The following is a 16634-nucleotide window of genomic DNA, read 5'->3' on the forward strand; positions in this document are numbered from 1 at the left end:
TTGACTCACATTTTTTGGTGTTTTAACCTTCTCTACTAGCTGCCCTTCAGCTGGAAGGTGTTAACAATTATTAGGAATTTTTTTTTTGGTTTCACTAGTTCGGAGTTTTGCAATAAGTTGAAGTATCGGGTTTTCAAAAAATGGGTCCCATGTTTGAGATACACCATGCCTACTAGCACCCCTGAGTTCATTCTGTGGATAAATATCACTTAGCTTTCTCTTACCTGGGTTATCAGTCCCACTTCAGGCCAAGTGGGGGGCACCTGCTGGGCATAGACTGAGACCACAGGATGATACTGTGAGGAGCTCGCTAAGCAATTCATTAGTTGGTTCACCACCCCGCACCCCCCCAAACACCCTATTCATCCCTAGCAAAGCTAAGATTGTAAATTCTCCAAGAACACAGACCATGTCCCTCATCTGCTTTTATTCAAGAACATTTAGGCACTCTAAGAAAGGAAATGAAACGTACAGGTGGAGCTAAATGCAGGCAGATGGAGGCCCACCTCCAACTCTAATGTGCTACACAACTTCTTTGTGACGAAGTTTCCCTATCTGTGCCACCTTAATTGTGTGGCCAAAATGAAAAGAGATGGCACAGCACAGCAGGTAAAGGTTTAGGCTGGCCCGAGTGGGGGGAAATCTCCAATTCTGCCACTTTCCAGCTGTGTGATGATGGACAAGTTATTTTGCTTCTCTAAGGCTCAGTTCCCTCATTTGCAGAACAGGTATAATAACTGCACTTACAATTCATAGCGTTGCTGAGATAACAAATGCAAAACACTTGGTAAAGAGCTTGGTGCAAATTCAGCCCCTCAAAAATGTTACATATTATTACAGTAAATTTGAAGGGAAAAAAGCACCAATTATCATTAGACAAATCCGTATTCCCTCCTGTGGAAGATGTTATTACAGTCACGGCAGTGCTACTTCTCAGCCCTGAGGAGTTCCTAATCACCAATGGCTGACCCAATCCCACTTCCTTGTCCCACCTTTCTATGAAGGCCCTCCCCAAGGGCAAAGGAAAGAGGCACAGGCATATGAGTTTAGAGAAACATTGTGTTTAATGGTAAAGCTTAGCACACTCTAGCACCGGGCATGGCCTGGAGTCGAAGCAGCAGGGGTGGACAGGTGACCTCCATGGAGCCTCACATGGCAAAGAGGATGAGGAAGGCGACCATCAAACAGAAGAGTCCCATAGCCTCAGAAAGGGCAAAGCCCAGAATGGCATAGGAGAAGAGCTGCTGCTTCAGAGACGGGTTCCTGCCGGGGACAGAGACAGGGAAAGGAAGGGGTGAGGGTATGGGTCATGGGTGGTGGTGGAGGACTCAAGTAGGTTAGGTGAATGGTGAGTGCTGAAACTGGGAGAGGGCATAGCTTGCATATATCCTGGGGATTGGACAGGCAAGCAGAGTACCAACATGGTAAGTTTAAGTGAGCCAGATTGGAAACTTATATTTAAATTCTGAGAAAACAGGAGGTAGATGAAATCAACACAAAGCTAGAAGGATCTCTTGCTGAGGCTTCCTCCAAATAAGATGGAATTTACAGTAGAAGATGCTCTAGGCCACCCCACAACTTACCTGGCATAGCCAATGATCAAACTGCCAAACACTGTTCCAATGCCGGCCCCTGAACCAGCCACACCAACTGTGGCAGCCCCAGCACCAATAAACTTGGCCGCTGTGTCAATGTCCCGGGAGACAACACTGGTCTGGAACTCCCGCCTGGCCACCTGGAGTGGGACACTGCTGTAGGAAGGCTAGAAGGAGGGGGAGAGAGAGTGAAGTAGAGAAGGAAAGAGAGGAAGAAGGGAGATAGTGAGGCTCAAGGACAGGTGGCTGACTCCACCCCTCACCCCACCCACCTGAGCTCGGAAATTGTTGGCAAGCTCTTAGGAAGTACAGAACGCTCAGACTGCAGAGCATGCTTGGAATTAGTCTTAGGGTCCGTTTCCAGACAGGACTAGGGAAATTTCGTGGGCTTCATGAAAACCCAATTTCACTTTTGCAAGTTTCTCACCTACAATGCTCACCTTGGGGTACTTAGAACTATTAAAGCACCACAGATTCTCTGACTCTCCTCCCACTTTGGCCTAAAGGCAACTGAACAAACTTAAAGGAACTTAGTCTGGGGAAATTCTTAAGAGGGCCCAATCTCCTTTACCTGTTCAGATGGGATCTCTGGCCTACTCAGGAAGGAGGCAGACACAGGCCTACTCAGACCCCTGGTACAAGAGCGGATCTATAAAATCAGAAAGACACATTTCTCCAAATCAGGCAAGAAATCAAAACAAAACAAAAAATCCCCCTAACTGCTGAGCTTCAGTCAAAAATGACTACAAATATTATAAATAAAACAAGCCCAAGGTATTTCAAGGTCAATTAATGTATTACTGTTGCTACCAGATATGCTCACACCAGGGACAGCTGTCCTGAGACCCTGGTGTAGTCAGCAGTGGCAACCCTTCCATTTAAAACTGGGTAACAAAGTTCACTTCTATGAGCACAGCCCTTAATCAATATCCCAGAATGGAAAAAAAAAAAACAAAAAAAACCCCCACACTAACATCAAACCAAGTACAGGAAGGGTTTGTACCCAGACCACCAAAGGAATCAGAAGGGGGAATATCTTATTTTGCTAAAACTGTAGTCACTGTTACACACCCTGAATGGAGTGAGCCAGTAAGCCTGTTGAGGCTCCTGAAACAGTCACCTAAGCAGAGACTCCTGTACCAAGGCTTTCTTGAACTATTTCAAGAAATATAACGTAGCAGTTGTGAAACTTGGTCGAACATTAGAATCACCTGGGGAGTTCTAAAAAAAAATACAGATGCATGGATTCCACTCCCATAGCGTGCAGCCTGGGCATCAGGATTTTTAAAAGCTCCCCAGATGATTCCAATGTACAGCCAAGGTTGAAAATCACTGTTTCAATGGGCTAACTATGGCCAAGTCAGACTGGGGGTAAAGGTCAGATCCAGACTCTGACCACATTTCAAAGCCAAGATAGCTTGGTTTACAGGCCCAAATAATCAGGGGTTAACTGCATCCATCCTACTGCTTCGCTAAAGGGGCAACATCATCAGAATGCCAAGCTCCTCTCAGTTCATTCATTAAACACTGATGATTCCCACACCTGGCGCTACAGAGCACCCGGGAGCCGCATCTTACCAGAGCAGGAGGAATGAGTAGTGCCCCGGTGGTCTGCATTTTTTCGGTCTGCAGAGGAAAAAAAAAAAAAAAATCCACTGACAGCCTGGTTGTTTGTTTACAGTCGCGACCTTCGGTCGTCCCCTTCACCCCGCCCGTCCTCCCTGGACCACGCTCTTCCTCGAACCATGCCGCAGCTGAGGAGACCATTAGAGGTCAGAGGGACAGCGCAAATTCCCTCTCCACCACTTTCAGCGCGACAGGTCTGCAAAGGAAAGTCACGGAGATCGGAAGTAAAGGAAGGAGGCCCGAGCCCCAGCAGGGAAATGATACCCAAAGAGGATGATCTGCCGGGAAGACTGGGGAGGCAGAAACTAGGCAGGTGCCGTTCAGGATCCTGCCCATTTCACACAGCAGTCCACGGCCCGCCTCAGCCGGGACAGTAAATTGTTCATTACCGTTGGTAACTAACATGAAGGTTGTTAAGGTTACAGACGGCCATTGCCTTTCCCGGCCCTAGGGACAAATGCCCCACCACACAACCCAGCCACATCCCTGCCGATTGCTGGCTTTCGGCCCCAGGTCACCTGCACTCCCACTGCCCTGCTGCCCCTGCTCGGAACACAGCGCTCGCCCGGCTCAAGGTGACTGACTCACCTCCGGGCTTTAGCTCTAGGACTCAGCGCTCAGCTCCCCGGCCCACGTGTCCGGGGGTCCCCCCACTCTCATTGGCCGCAATCCCCCCGCGCCCTCATTGGTTAACATCCTCGAGTCCTCCTTTCTTATTGGTCTTCCGCAGCTTCTTCCTCTCTCTCCACAGGAGCTTCGTGGCAGTTCCCGCCTCCGTGCGGGTAAAGGCGGGGTTTTCCTCCGAGATCTGGCTTCCGATTGGCCGATCCCTGAAGTGCTCGATCAGAGTCGGCTGGACTCAGAGGTTCTATAACATCCCGCACAAAATGGCGGCCAAGGTGGAAAGCAGCAGAAAAAAGCGTGGGAGAGATGACCGGTCGCCTTACGCAGACAGACACATGACTTTGGGCCTTAGCCTTCATTCGAGCGCTCGGGCCCTGAGGCGCGTTGCATGTTGGGATTTGTAGTCGGGTCAGAGGCCCTAAGGGCGGCTGAGATCCCGCGAGACGTTTCTCCCCGGGCTGGGAGAGCCAATGCCTTTGCAGCAACTCCCGCCCTAGTGTTTTGTGGGAGGCTTGCTTCCGCGAAGAAGCGTAAAGGCTACCTGCCTCCATGTAAGTTCGCTAGTGGGCGAGCGCAACTTTGTGTGCCTCTGCCAGTGTTGAGCAGTCATGAACTAGCAACCAGTAGTTTGTTTGCTTGTTTTTTTAAAGTATTTTTGTATTGTAAAAACATTCCAAGGACAAAACATTTAACACCCTGATAGAGAAACAAGCAAAGGATGGGAACCAGGCAGAAGAAATATAAATTGAAGGGAAGAATCTTAAACTAAACTATAAAAAGAAATAGAAGTTTAAACGCAACTTTTCTCACTAAATCAAAAAGCAGAGTTCTTTTTACTAATGTGAGCCAGGCACTTCTGTACTGCTGGTGAGAAGTATGAATTAGAACTTTTCTTGAAAGTGATTTGGTAATGTTTGTTGAAAGGTTTTGAATGGTCCATCCTCTTTGACTCAGAAATTCCCGAGGAATTGAGAGCCTTTAAACTCTCTATCCTCTTTGACCCAGGAATATCACTCATAGAAATCGGTCTTGAAGAAAAAAGTCAGAAATGCAAAGATTCTCTTCAAAGGATGTACATTGCAGAATTTGTTGACATTGGAAGCAAGTAAATGGTAAACGGTTAAATAAATTGTGATATTTTCACTTGATGAAATAAGCAGATATTGTAAATTTCCTTCCTTCCCCCCTTCTTTCTTTCTTTCTTTCTTTTTTTTTCAGCTTAAGTAATAAAAATTTATTAAGAATTCCTGGGATGGTGGTTGTGGCTTCCCAACCTCAAGAGAGGAACAACCAACACTAGGAAATCACTGAGAAATCACACAGTCCCAACACCCCTGGCCAACATAGGGAGGAAAGTCATTCCCCTGAAAATGGCTCAGTTCTCATTATTCCAAGAAGTGCTGGGAGGACAGATGCTGAGGCGACCATCACATGTTGCTGGGGGCAGGGTGGGCGTGTGCTGGACCCTGAACTGGCTCCTCAAAAACCAGGGGAGAAACAGATCCACTTCTTCTCTGGGGGCCGAGTTCTGGGTCACCAGGCTCATTTCTTACCCTTGATGAGGTTGTCACTTCCCTGGGTGTAGGGCAGTGACCTACACTTCATGCTGTAGGTTCAGCACAAGGTTGTCAGCAGTGAGATAGATATGATTCTGTGATGTGGCGATTGTCTTGGAGATGTTCTGTGCTGCCCAGATCTTGTGCAGTTTTGATGTAGCCTGGGTTCTTGCTCAGTGCTTCTCCGAGGTGAGCACGGTGGGTTCAACAAGACGAAGTCTCAATCCCTGACCCCACCCTTACTACCCCCCTCACCCCAGCCATCCTCTGGGCTCTCAGATCCAAGGCTGCATTAAGGTGGCTCGTGCTTAGCCCTACTTAGGTCCCTACCTGTGAACCCTCCCTGCGGGCAGCTGCCAGGAACAGGAGGCAGCATCAGAAATTGAGGCAAGGCCAGTAAAACCATGCTTCTGGTTTTATGTTTTATACTGAGAAAATTTTCATGATGTAAGACAAATTTTGAAGATTTAAATGCAGAGCTGTATAGCATTGTGAAAAAAATGGAAAAAAGATTAAAAAGAAAATAAATCAATATTAATAGTTAATTCAGTATGGTGTAATAAGGTTGATTTATATTTTTATGAGTATGTATTAGTTTTTTTTTTTTTTTTGGTTGTGTTGGGTCTTCGTTGCTGCACGGGCGGGCTTTCTCTACTTGCAGTGAGCGGGGGCTACTCTTTGTTGCAGTGCGCAGGCTTCTCATTGTGGTGGCTTCTCTTGTTGCAGAGCACGGGCTCTAGGTGTGCGGGCATCAGTAGTTGCAGCATGCGGGCTCAGTAGTTGTGGCTCGTGGGCTCTAGAGCACAGGCTCAGTAGTTGTGGCACACGGGCTTAGTTGCTCAGTGGCATGTGGAGTCTTCCCAGACCAGGGACCAAACCTGTGTCCCCTGCATTGGCAGGTGGATTCTTTTTTTTTTTTTTTAATCTGACTTCAGCCAGATGTACTTTTATTTATTAAAAAAATTTTTTTTAAATTAATTTATTTAATTTATTTATTTTTGGTTGCATTGGGTTTTTATTGCTGCACACGGGCTTTCTCTAGTTGTGGTGAGCAGGGGCTACTCTTTGTTGCGGTGCACGGGCTTCTCATTGCGGTGGCTTGGCTTGTTGCGGAGCACGGGCTCTAGGCGTGCGGGACTCAGTAGTTGTGGCATGCAGGCTCAGTAGTTGTGGCTCACAGGCTCTAGAGCGCAGGCTCAGTAGTTGTGGCGCACGGGCTTAGTTGCTCTGCGGCACGTGGGATCTTCCTGGACCAGGGCTAGAACCCGTGTCCCCTGCATTGGCAGGCGGATTCTTAACCACTGTGCCACCAGGGAAGTCCCTGTATAAGATTTATAATAGCAATATATTAACAATTATGCTAATGTGGAAAGTCTGAACTTTGGACTCGTAGAAAAAATATTTTAAGATTGAGATTTAAGATATCCTGCCAGAATGGTACAGTGGAAAGAATGTGGAGTTTTGAAATCACACAGACTTGAGTTCCTGTCATGGCTCTATCATATAACTAGATAGGTCTGTCTCCGAGCAGATTACCACGTCTCTTTTGGCTTTAGTGTAATAAGCTACCATTTACTGAGGCCTCACCATACGGCAAGCATTGGATTAGGTGCATTCACCTGTTATATGATTTAAGCTTGACAACAGCCTTTTAAGTGGATATTATTATCCCCATTTTACAGATTACCCCCATGTTACAGAGCATCTTTTTTCCAGTTTGGCATATTTGGTAAGAGGTAAAGTCAGTATGTGGACCCAGGTCGGTCTGGGTCCAAAGTGCTTAACCATTAGCTCTTGAGTCTCCCTAAAACTGGGGAACCTGTAAAACAGGGTTAATACTACCTACCTTATAGAAATATGAGATAAAATAAATGCCAGGCATAGGTTGGTGTTTGGTGAATAGTCCCTATCTGTTACTACTCTAGGACAAGTTATATTTTCGTGTGGAAATCCCTAACTTTGTCTACATGTTTTAATTTTTTTTTCACATCCAGATTTGTCGCATAGCTCTACTCATAGCTTAACTTCAACATTGTCAAGTTTATCCTGTGACCTGCTGGAAATCAGGTATTTCAGTGCCATGTTTAGGACATGAATTTTGGAGTTAAATAAGCAGGATTCAAATCCTGGCAATGCCACTTACTGCTGTGTGATTTGGGGCAAGGCTCTTAACCTCTCTAATGCTCTGTCATCATCTATAAAAAGGAGATACCCCTTTTTCAACAGAATTGTTATGAGTAAATGAGATAGTACATGTAGAGGTGCTCCTTTAATTATTGAAGTAAAAAGTACTGGTAAACCAGGAGAGGCTGTGGGAAGTGGAAGGAGGTTGGAAACCTCAAACCCAGACCTGACATCTTGGGGGTTGTACTAGCTGGCTTGGGGGAGGCCCAAGAACTTCTTTGGGAACTCTGAGAGGATTCCTGAGTAGGCAAAAAAGCTTTTTTTTTTATGGTTACAAAATGATTTATTAGAGATGTATTTTCTTATTGAGATATAGTTGACTTACAATGTTGTGTTAGTTTCAGGTGTACAGCACAGTGATTTGGTTATATATATATATATATGTGTGTGTGTGTGTGTGTGTGTGTGTGTATTTGTTCTTTTTCAGATTCTTTTCTCCTATAGATTACTACAAAATATTGGGTATAGTTCCCTGTGCTATACAGTAGGTCCTTGTTGGTTATCTATTTTGGTGTGTATATGTTAATCCCAAACTCCTAATTTATCCCTCCTCCCTACTTTCCCCTTTGGTAACCATAAGTTTGTTTTCTATCTGTGGGTCTCTTTATGCTTTGTAAATAAGTTCATTTATATGGCAAAAAAGCTTTTCATGAAGGTGGCAAAGGGCAAACTTGTGGATAGTAATACCAGCAGGTCCCTCTTTCCAAAGGCATTTCTGACTCCTCAAATCTACCTCTTCCACCCAGAGTCTTATCTCAGATCTTCTCGCTTTTCCTCTTCCTTTTCACTCTTCCTTTAGGAATTCAGTTTCACTCTTCCTTTAGGAATTCAGTTCAACAAACATTTTTGATCACTTAACAGCTCCAAGCAGTGCACTTGGTGCTGGGGGTAGACAGATGAATAGAACCAGTTTCCACACTAAGGAAACTCAGTTAACAAGAAAATAAATAGGCAAATAAATACTAAGAACTAGTATCTTAATGAGCACTACAAGAAAACTTCCTGCAAAGTACAGAGAAGGGAGGTGGAGAGAACCAAGGAAGAACTTTTTGGAAAAAAAAAATTCTGCGCTGAGCTTTGAGGATAAACATATGCTAGCTAGATATATCAAGGGAGAGAGTGAGAATGGATGAAGATATTCCAGGCACAGTGAATGAGATGTTGAAACACAGGAGAGTTGGTGTGGCCAATTTTAGACCAATCAGTCATGGCCATGGGACAGCAGAAATATGACTGCTATACTCCATTTCTGGCAATATGGCCAGACTAAGTATTCTGAAAATCCTCCTGCTACAACACCTAAAAATGCTGCATAAATATAGCACACATATTTTAAAATGCATAGCCTTGTTTTTGACAGCTAAAAGAAAATATATTCTATATTATATCCAAATTACCAATTTCCCACAGTCTGAAATACCTCCTCTGCCAAATGACCCAGGTGGTGATGATATATTCTGTAACAACAATAGTAACAAATATAAAGGGAGTTTCTTTGTTTTTTTGGGGTGGGGCGAGCTTTGGGCATAGATGATTCATGGTGATAAATCCTAGCTTTTAAATGCATAGCTGAGCTCACAAGAAAGTAACGAGAGTCCCTAAGGACGTAAAAGAAAGGGAGAACATAAAATTAGAGCAGTAAACATGTAATATTAAACTGAAGCTGCCATGACTGGGAATATAGTGGGATAGGGAAAGGGGTATCAGTCGCAGAAATTAAGTGGCTTGACTTTTAATCGCCCATGGGGACAGAAGGATTTGGGGTCTGTATAAAATAAGGAGTTAAAACTGAAATTTCCAGATAAACCTAAGATCCTCAAAAGGCTACACCCTTTGAAGGGTGGATTTCAAATGTGGACTACCATCCACAGGGAGGTATCAATGAAGCTTGTATGCCTATTCCTGGCTCTCAGTGGGAAAAGAAAAACAAACAAACAAACAAAAACTTTCCTTAGAATTTATAGTGACAGGACTATATGTTGGGTTTTGGATTCAAATCTATACCCTGGGTCCAGGAATGTCCAGGCTAAGGAACTGATATTGAAAGTCGTTCTAGACAAGGGATGTCCCTGAGATGAAACAATGTAAAACTCCTCTGGACCCATGCAGGATTCTCACAATAAATGAAACGTAATCTCCATAAAGAAACAACCCACAATGAGTGAGGATCAGCAAACATAACAAACAGCAAGAATTTCAGGTAACACAATATTCAGATTGCAACTCAACTATAAAAGAGGCAGTAAAGTGTAGTGATTAAGAATATGGACTTTAAACCCAGACTGCCAGGCATTCTAGTCAAGGCATTCTACTTACTATCCAGGTGATCTTGGGCAAGTTGACTAAGTTCTCTGTGCCTCCATTTCCTTATACAGGGTTGTTATGAGGATTAAATGAATTAATATTTATAAAGTACCTAGAACAATGCTTGGCACATAGTGTCACAGATGCATTTGCTATTATTTAAAACTAAGTATGTTTACAATGATTAGGGACATAAGAAAAAATCAAGATGGTATAAAAAAGAACTTGCGGCGTGCTTAGAGCCCGTGCTCCGCAGCAGGAGAGGCCACCGCGATGAGAAGCCCGCGCACCGCAAGGAAGAGTAGCCCCCGCTCGCCGCAACTAGAGAAAACCCGCGCGCAGCAACAAAGACCCAACGCAGCCAAAAACAAATAAATAAAAAATAAATAAATACATTAAAACAAAAAAAAAGAACTTGCAGATTTGAAAAAGAAATGGAGGCGAGAGGGATAAATTAGGAGTTTGGGATTAACATATATACGCTACAATATACATAAAATAGGTAACCAACAAAGACCTACTATTGTATATCATAGGGAACTATACTCAATATTTTATAATAGCCTATAAGGGAAAAGAATATATATAAAACTGAATCACTGTGCTGTACACCTGAAACTAACACAACACTGTAAATCAACTATACTTCAGTAAAAAGCAAAAATAAGTAAATAAATGAATAAATAAATAATAAAAAAATGAACAAAGAAAAAGAAATAAATGAAACAAAAAATGAAAAATATAGTACTTGAAGTTAAGAAAAAACTTAATGGATAGGTTAAACAAAAGATTAATGAGAGCTGCAGGAAAAGTTAGCAAACTGGAAAACAGGTCTGAGAAAATTATTCATATTGAAACACAAAGAAATAAAAGATCAAAAGTATGAAAAGGAGGTTAAGGGCCATGGCAGGCAAAATGAGAGCTAACATCCACCTAATTAGAATATTAGAAGGAGAGAACAGAGAGAATGGGAAATAATAAATATTGAAATATAATGGTTGAGACGTTTACAGACTGATGATAAACATGAATCCTATAGTTTAGAAATCTCAACAAATCCCAAGTAGGATAGCTATAAAAAAAGAAAAATCCCATTTCCCATTTTAGTCAAACTACAAACCACTCTACAAAAAGAAGATATTAAAAGTTACCACAAAGAAAAACTATTTGTCTACAATAGAAAGTTTCACTGAGAAGGTAATATTTGAAAAAGTCTTGAAAGAGGGGCAATAAGGTATGAGGATATCTGGGGGAAACATATTCCAGGCAGAAAGAACAGCAAGTGCTGTGGCAGAAGAATGATTAACACATTCTAGGAATAGGAATAGACCAGTTTGAATAGAGAGGAGGGAGCAAGAAGGAGTATCACTAGAGATGTAATCAGAGAGATACTGGTGGTGGGAGAGGAGGGCTTGTAAATGTTAGCTTTGTAAGAATTTTGACTTTTACTCTGAATGAAGTGGTGACTCATTAGAGAGTTTTGAGGAGAGGAGTGACATAGTCTGACTTCTGTTTTTTTTTTTTTTTTTTAAACACTATTTTTATTTATTTATTTTATTTATTTATGGCTGTGTTGGGTCTTCGTTTCTGTGCGAGGGCTTTCCCCAGTCGTGGCAAGCGGGGGCCACTCTTCATCACGGTGCGCGGGGCCTCTCATTATCGCGGCCTCTCTTGTTGCGGAGCACAGGCTCCAGACGCGCAGGCTCAGTAATTGTGGCTCACGGGCCTAGTTGCTCCGCGGCACGTGGGATCTTCCCAGACCAGGGCTCGAACCCGTGTCCCCTGCATTGGCAGGCAGACTCTCAACCACTGCGCCACCAGGGAAGCCCTGACTTCTGTTTTAAAAGGGTAATTCTGAGAAAATAGTACTGACCAGGATAGGCAGGGACCCCAGTTGGAGGTTATTGTAATAATCTAGATGAGAGATGATGTGGCTTGGACCAAGATGGTAGCAGTGGAAGTGGTAAGAAATGATAGGATTCTGGTTTTATTTTAAAAGTAGAGACAACAATTGCTATTAATGGATGATGAGAATGAGAGAATGAGAGCAATTAAGAATGACTCCAAGGTTTCTACCTTGAATATCTGGAATAATGGAGTTGGCATTAACTGAGATAAGATTTGACTATGTTTAGAGCAGGATTTTTTTGGGAAAGTGGGATTAGGATTTCAATTTTACCATATTAAGTTTGAGGTGACTGTTATACATTCAAGTGAGGACAAAAAGTAGGCATTTGAATATATGAGTCTGGGGTCCAGGAGAAGTCTGGGCTTGAAATATATATTTGGAAGTCATCAGTAAGTAGTTAGCATTTATCACACCTAGACACATCAGAGCCAAACTGTCAAAAGACAAAGACAAAGAGAGAAACTTCAAAGCAGCAAGAGAAAAATGACTGATCATGGACAAGGGAATCCTCAGTAAGATTAACAGCTGATTTCTTTTCTTTTTTTTTTAATTTTTATTTATTTATATTTATTTTTGGCTGTGTTGGGTCTTTGTTTCCATGCGAGGGCTTTCTCTAGTTGTGGCAAGCGGGGGCCACTCTTCATCGCGGTGCACAGGCCTCCCACCATTGCGGCCTCTCCTGTTGCGGAGCACAAGCTCCAGACGCACAGGCTCAGTAGTTTGGCTCATGGGTCCAGCTGTTCCGTGGCATGTGGGATCCTCCCAGACCAGGGCCCGAACCCGTGTCCCCCGCACTGGCAGGCAGAATCTCAACCGCTGCGCCACCAGGGAAGCCCCAACAGCTGATTTCTTACCATAAAGTATGGAGGCCAGAAGGTAGTGGGATGACATATTCAAAGTGCTGAAAGAGAGATCCAGTGGTTAGGATTCTGTGCTTTCACTGCCAAGGTGTAGATTCATTCCGTGGTCGGGGAACTAAGATCTCACAAGCTGCGTGGCATGGCCAAAACAAACAAACAAACAAACCGTGTTAGCCAGGAATTCTATATATAGCAAAAATATCCTTCAAAAACCATAGAAGAAATTAAGACATTCCCAGATAAACAAAGACTGAGAAAATTCATTACTAGCAGAATTGCCTACAAGAAATACTAAAGGGAGTCCTTCAGGTTGAAATGATAGGAAACTAGACAGTAATTCAAATCCACATGAAGAAATGAAGAGCATTAGCAAAAGTAAATACACAAGTAAATATAAAAGTATTTTTTAAATTAATTAATTAATTATATTTATTTATTTATGGCTGCGTTGGGTCTTTGTCGCTGTGCGCAGGCTTTCTCTAGCTGCGGTGAGCGGGGGCTACTCTTTGTTGTGGTGTGTGGGCTTCTCATTGCGGTGGCTTCTCTTTTTGCAGAGCACGGGCTCTAGGCATGTGGGCTTCAGTAGTTGTGGCACCCGCGCTCAGTAGTTGTGGCTTGCGGGCTCTAGAGCACAGGCTCAGTAGTTGTGGCGCATGGGCTTAGTTGCTCCACGACATGTGGGATCTTCCTGGACCAGGGCTCCAACCCATGTCCCCTGCATTAGCAGGTGGATTCTTAACCACTGCACCACCAGGGAGCTCCCATAAATGTATTTTTGTTTGTAACTCTTTTCCTCTTTTACCTGATTTAAAAGACAGTTACATAAAGCAATAATTTTAAAGTTGTGTTAATGGGGTTTATAATATCTAAAGAGGTAATTTGTATGATAATAATAATACAAAGGAGAGGGGAGGGAATTAGGCTATACTGGAGTAAAGTTTTTGTATGTTATTGAAATTAAGTCAGTATTAATCTGAACTACATTATTTTAAGCTAAGATGTTAATTGTAATCTCCAGGACAACCATTAAGAAAATAACCTTAAAAAATACTGTAAAAGAGACAACAAGAGAATTCAGATGACATACTAGAAATATCTATATGATGCAAAAGAAGAAATTCACAAATATGTGGAAATTAGAAAATATACTCCTAAAAAAACCAGTGGGTCAAAGAAGAAACCACAATGGAAATTAGAAACTACTTTGAGATGAATAAAAATGAAAACACAATGTACCAAACTTTATAGGATGCAGCTAAAGCTGTGCTTAGAGGTAAATTTATAGCTGTAAACACCTATATTAAAAAATAAGGAAGGTCTCAAATCAATAACCCAATCTTCCACCGTAAGAAACTAGAAAAAGAAGGGAAAATTAAATCCAGAGCAAGCAGAAGAAAGGAAATAATAAAGATAGTATGGAAATAAAGGAAATAGAGAATAGATGATAGAAAAAAATCAACAAAACTAAAGATTGATTCTTTGGAAAGATTAACAAACCTTCAGGTAGTCTAACCAAGAAAAACAGAAGATAAATTGCTAAAATCAAGGGTGAAAGAGGAAATGTCAGTACTGACCTTACAGAAATAAGATGGATTATAAGGGAATACTGTGAACAATTATATGCCAACACATTAGATAACTTAGATGACATGGACAAATTCTTAGACACAAACTATTATAACTGACTCAAGAAGAAACAGAAAATCTGAACAGACTTATAACAAGTAAAGGGATTGAATTAGTAATAAAAAAAAAATTCCCAAAAGGAAAGCCGAGGCCCAGATGGCTTCACTAGTGAATTCTACCAAACATTTATTTTTAAATTTTTATTTATTTATTTATTTATTTATTTATTTATTTATGGCTGCATTGGGTCTTCACTGCTGCATGCGGGCTTTCTCTAGTTGCAGCAAGTGAGGGCTACTCTTCACTGTGGTAGCAGCCTTCTCATTGTGGTGGCTTCTCTTGTTGCGGAGCATGGGATCTAGGCATATGGGCTTCAGTAGTTGTGGCACGCAGGCTCAGTAGTTGTGGTGCACAGGCTTAGTTGCTCCACGGCATGTGGGATCTTCCTGGAGCAGGGATCGAACCTGTGTCCCCTGCATTGGCAGGCGGATTCTTAACCATTGTGCCACCAGGGAAGTCCCTCTACCAAACATTTAATGAAAAACTAACATCAATCCTTAACAAACTCTTACAAAAGATAGAGGAGAAGGGAACACTTCTCAACTCACTCTATGAGACCTGTATTATCCTGATACCAAAACCAGATATTAACATCACAAGAAAAGAAAACTACAGACCAATATCTTTTATGAACATGATTCAAGGGCCCTCAACAAAATACTATCAAACCAAATGCAGCAACATATAAAAAGGATTATATGTCATGACTGAATGGGAATGTAAGGTTGGTTTAACATACAAAACCATTTAATGCAACACAGCATATTAATAGAATAAAGAACTACATGACCATCTCAATAGATGCAGAAAAAGCATTTGACAACATCCTTTCATGATGGAAATATTTAGTAATCTAGGAATAGAAGAGAACTTCCTCAACTTGATAAAGGCTATCTATTAAAAACCCACATTGTAAAGCAATTATACTTCAATAAAGATGTTAAAAAAAAAAAACCCCCACAACTAGGACTTCCCTGGTGGTGCAGTGGTTAAGAATCCGCCTGCCGGGCTTCCCTGGTGGCGCAGTGGTTGAGAATCTGCCTGCCAATGCAGGGGACACGGGTTCGAGCCCTGGTCTGGGAAGATCCCACATGCCGCGGAGCAACTGGGCCCGTGAGCCACAGCTACTGAGCCTGCGCGTCTGGAGCCTGTGCTCCGCAACAAGAGAGGCCGCGATAGTGAGAGGCCCGCGCACGGCGATGAAGAGTGGCCCCCACTTGCCGCAACTGGAGAAAGCCCTCGCACAGAAACGAAGACCCAACACAGCCATAAATAAATAAATAAATAAATAAATAAAATTAAAAAAAAAAAAAAAAGAATCCGCCTGCCAATGCAGGGGACACAGGTTTGATCCCTGGTCCGGGAAGATCCCACATGTCATGGAGCAACTAAGCCTGTGCACCACAGCTACTGAGCCTGTGCTCTAAAGCCCACGAGCCACAACTATGGAGCCCACGCACCTAGAGCCCATGCTCCGCAACAAGAGAAGCCACTTCAGTGAGAAGCCCGCACACTGCAACAAAGAGTAGCCCCCACTTGCCTCAACTAGAGAAAGCCTGTGCACAGCAATGAAGACCCAAAGCAGCCAAATAAATAAATAAATAAAATTAAATAAAATTAAAAAAAAAAGAAAGATCTTGGCCTATATATTAAAAAAAAAAAATAACCCACAGCTAACATCATACTTAATGGTGAAAGACTGGATGCTTTCCCCTAAGATCAGGAACAAGACAAAGATTTCTGCTTTTACTGCTTCTATTCAACATTGTATTGGAAGGTCTAGCCAATGTACAGAAATTAGAAATGATAAAGAAAGAAAAGATATCCATATTAGAAAAGAAGTAAAACTATATTTGCAGATGACATGATCTTGTATATAGAAATTCCTAAGAAATTCCCCCAAATCTATTAGAACTAATAAGTTCAACAGTGTGGCAGAACCCAAGATCAATACATGAAAATCAATTGTATTTCCATACACTAGCAGTGAACAACCAGAAATTAAATTAAGAAAACAGTTTTAATCACCTGAAACTAACACACATTGTAAATCAACATATTCCAATAAAAATTTAAAAAAGAAAAAGAAAACAATTTTACTTACAATAGCACCAAAAAGAATAAAATGATCAGGAATAAATTTAGCAAAATAAGTATAAGACTTGTACACTAAAAAGTACAAATATTATTGAAAGAAATTAAAGAAGACATCCCAGGTTCCTGGGCTGGAAGACTTACATTTTTAAAATGACAATACTCCTCAAGTTGATCTACAGATTCAATGCAATCT

At 42.2% G+C, this 16634-nt stretch overlaps 1 protein-coding gene and 1 long non-coding RNA gene across 3 annotated transcripts in view; one reads left to right on the forward strand and one right to left on the reverse strand.

Annotated features, from left to right (window-relative positions):
* LOC309650459 overlaps nucleotides 1-16634 on the forward strand; it is a 369298-nt gene that overhangs the window by 173957 nt on the left and 178707 nt on the right. The gene's annotated exons all lie outside the window — the stretch shown is intronic.
* On the reverse strand, nucleotides 1046-3965 carry LOC309650349 (ATP synthase F(0) complex subunit C1, mitochondrial). 2 transcript variants are annotated; one of them, XM_082441576.1, is made up of 5 exons: nucleotides 3810-3965; nucleotides 3174-3221; nucleotides 2167-2244; nucleotides 1584-1762; nucleotides 1046-1263 (listed from the first exon to the last, which is right to left on the reverse strand). In XM_082441576.1, exons 2-5 carry the CDS (start codon nucleotides 3210-3212, stop codon nucleotides 1149-1151), a joined length of 411 nt encoding a protein of 136 aa, XP_082297702.1. In that variant the 5' UTR covers nucleotides 3213-3221; nucleotides 3810-3965; the 3' UTR covers nucleotides 1046-1148. The 2 variants fall into 2 exon arrangements, with proteins under 2 accessions (XP_082297702.1, XP_082297703.1); XM_082441577.1 differs by having other exon boundaries at nucleotides 3740-3885.

Source organism: Balaenoptera physalus, assembly GCF_965194825.1.
Source record: "Balaenoptera physalus genome assembly, chromosome: 20".
Classification (NCBI taxonomy): domain Eukaryota; kingdom Metazoa; phylum Chordata; class Mammalia; order Artiodactyla; family Balaenopteridae; genus Balaenoptera; species Balaenoptera physalus.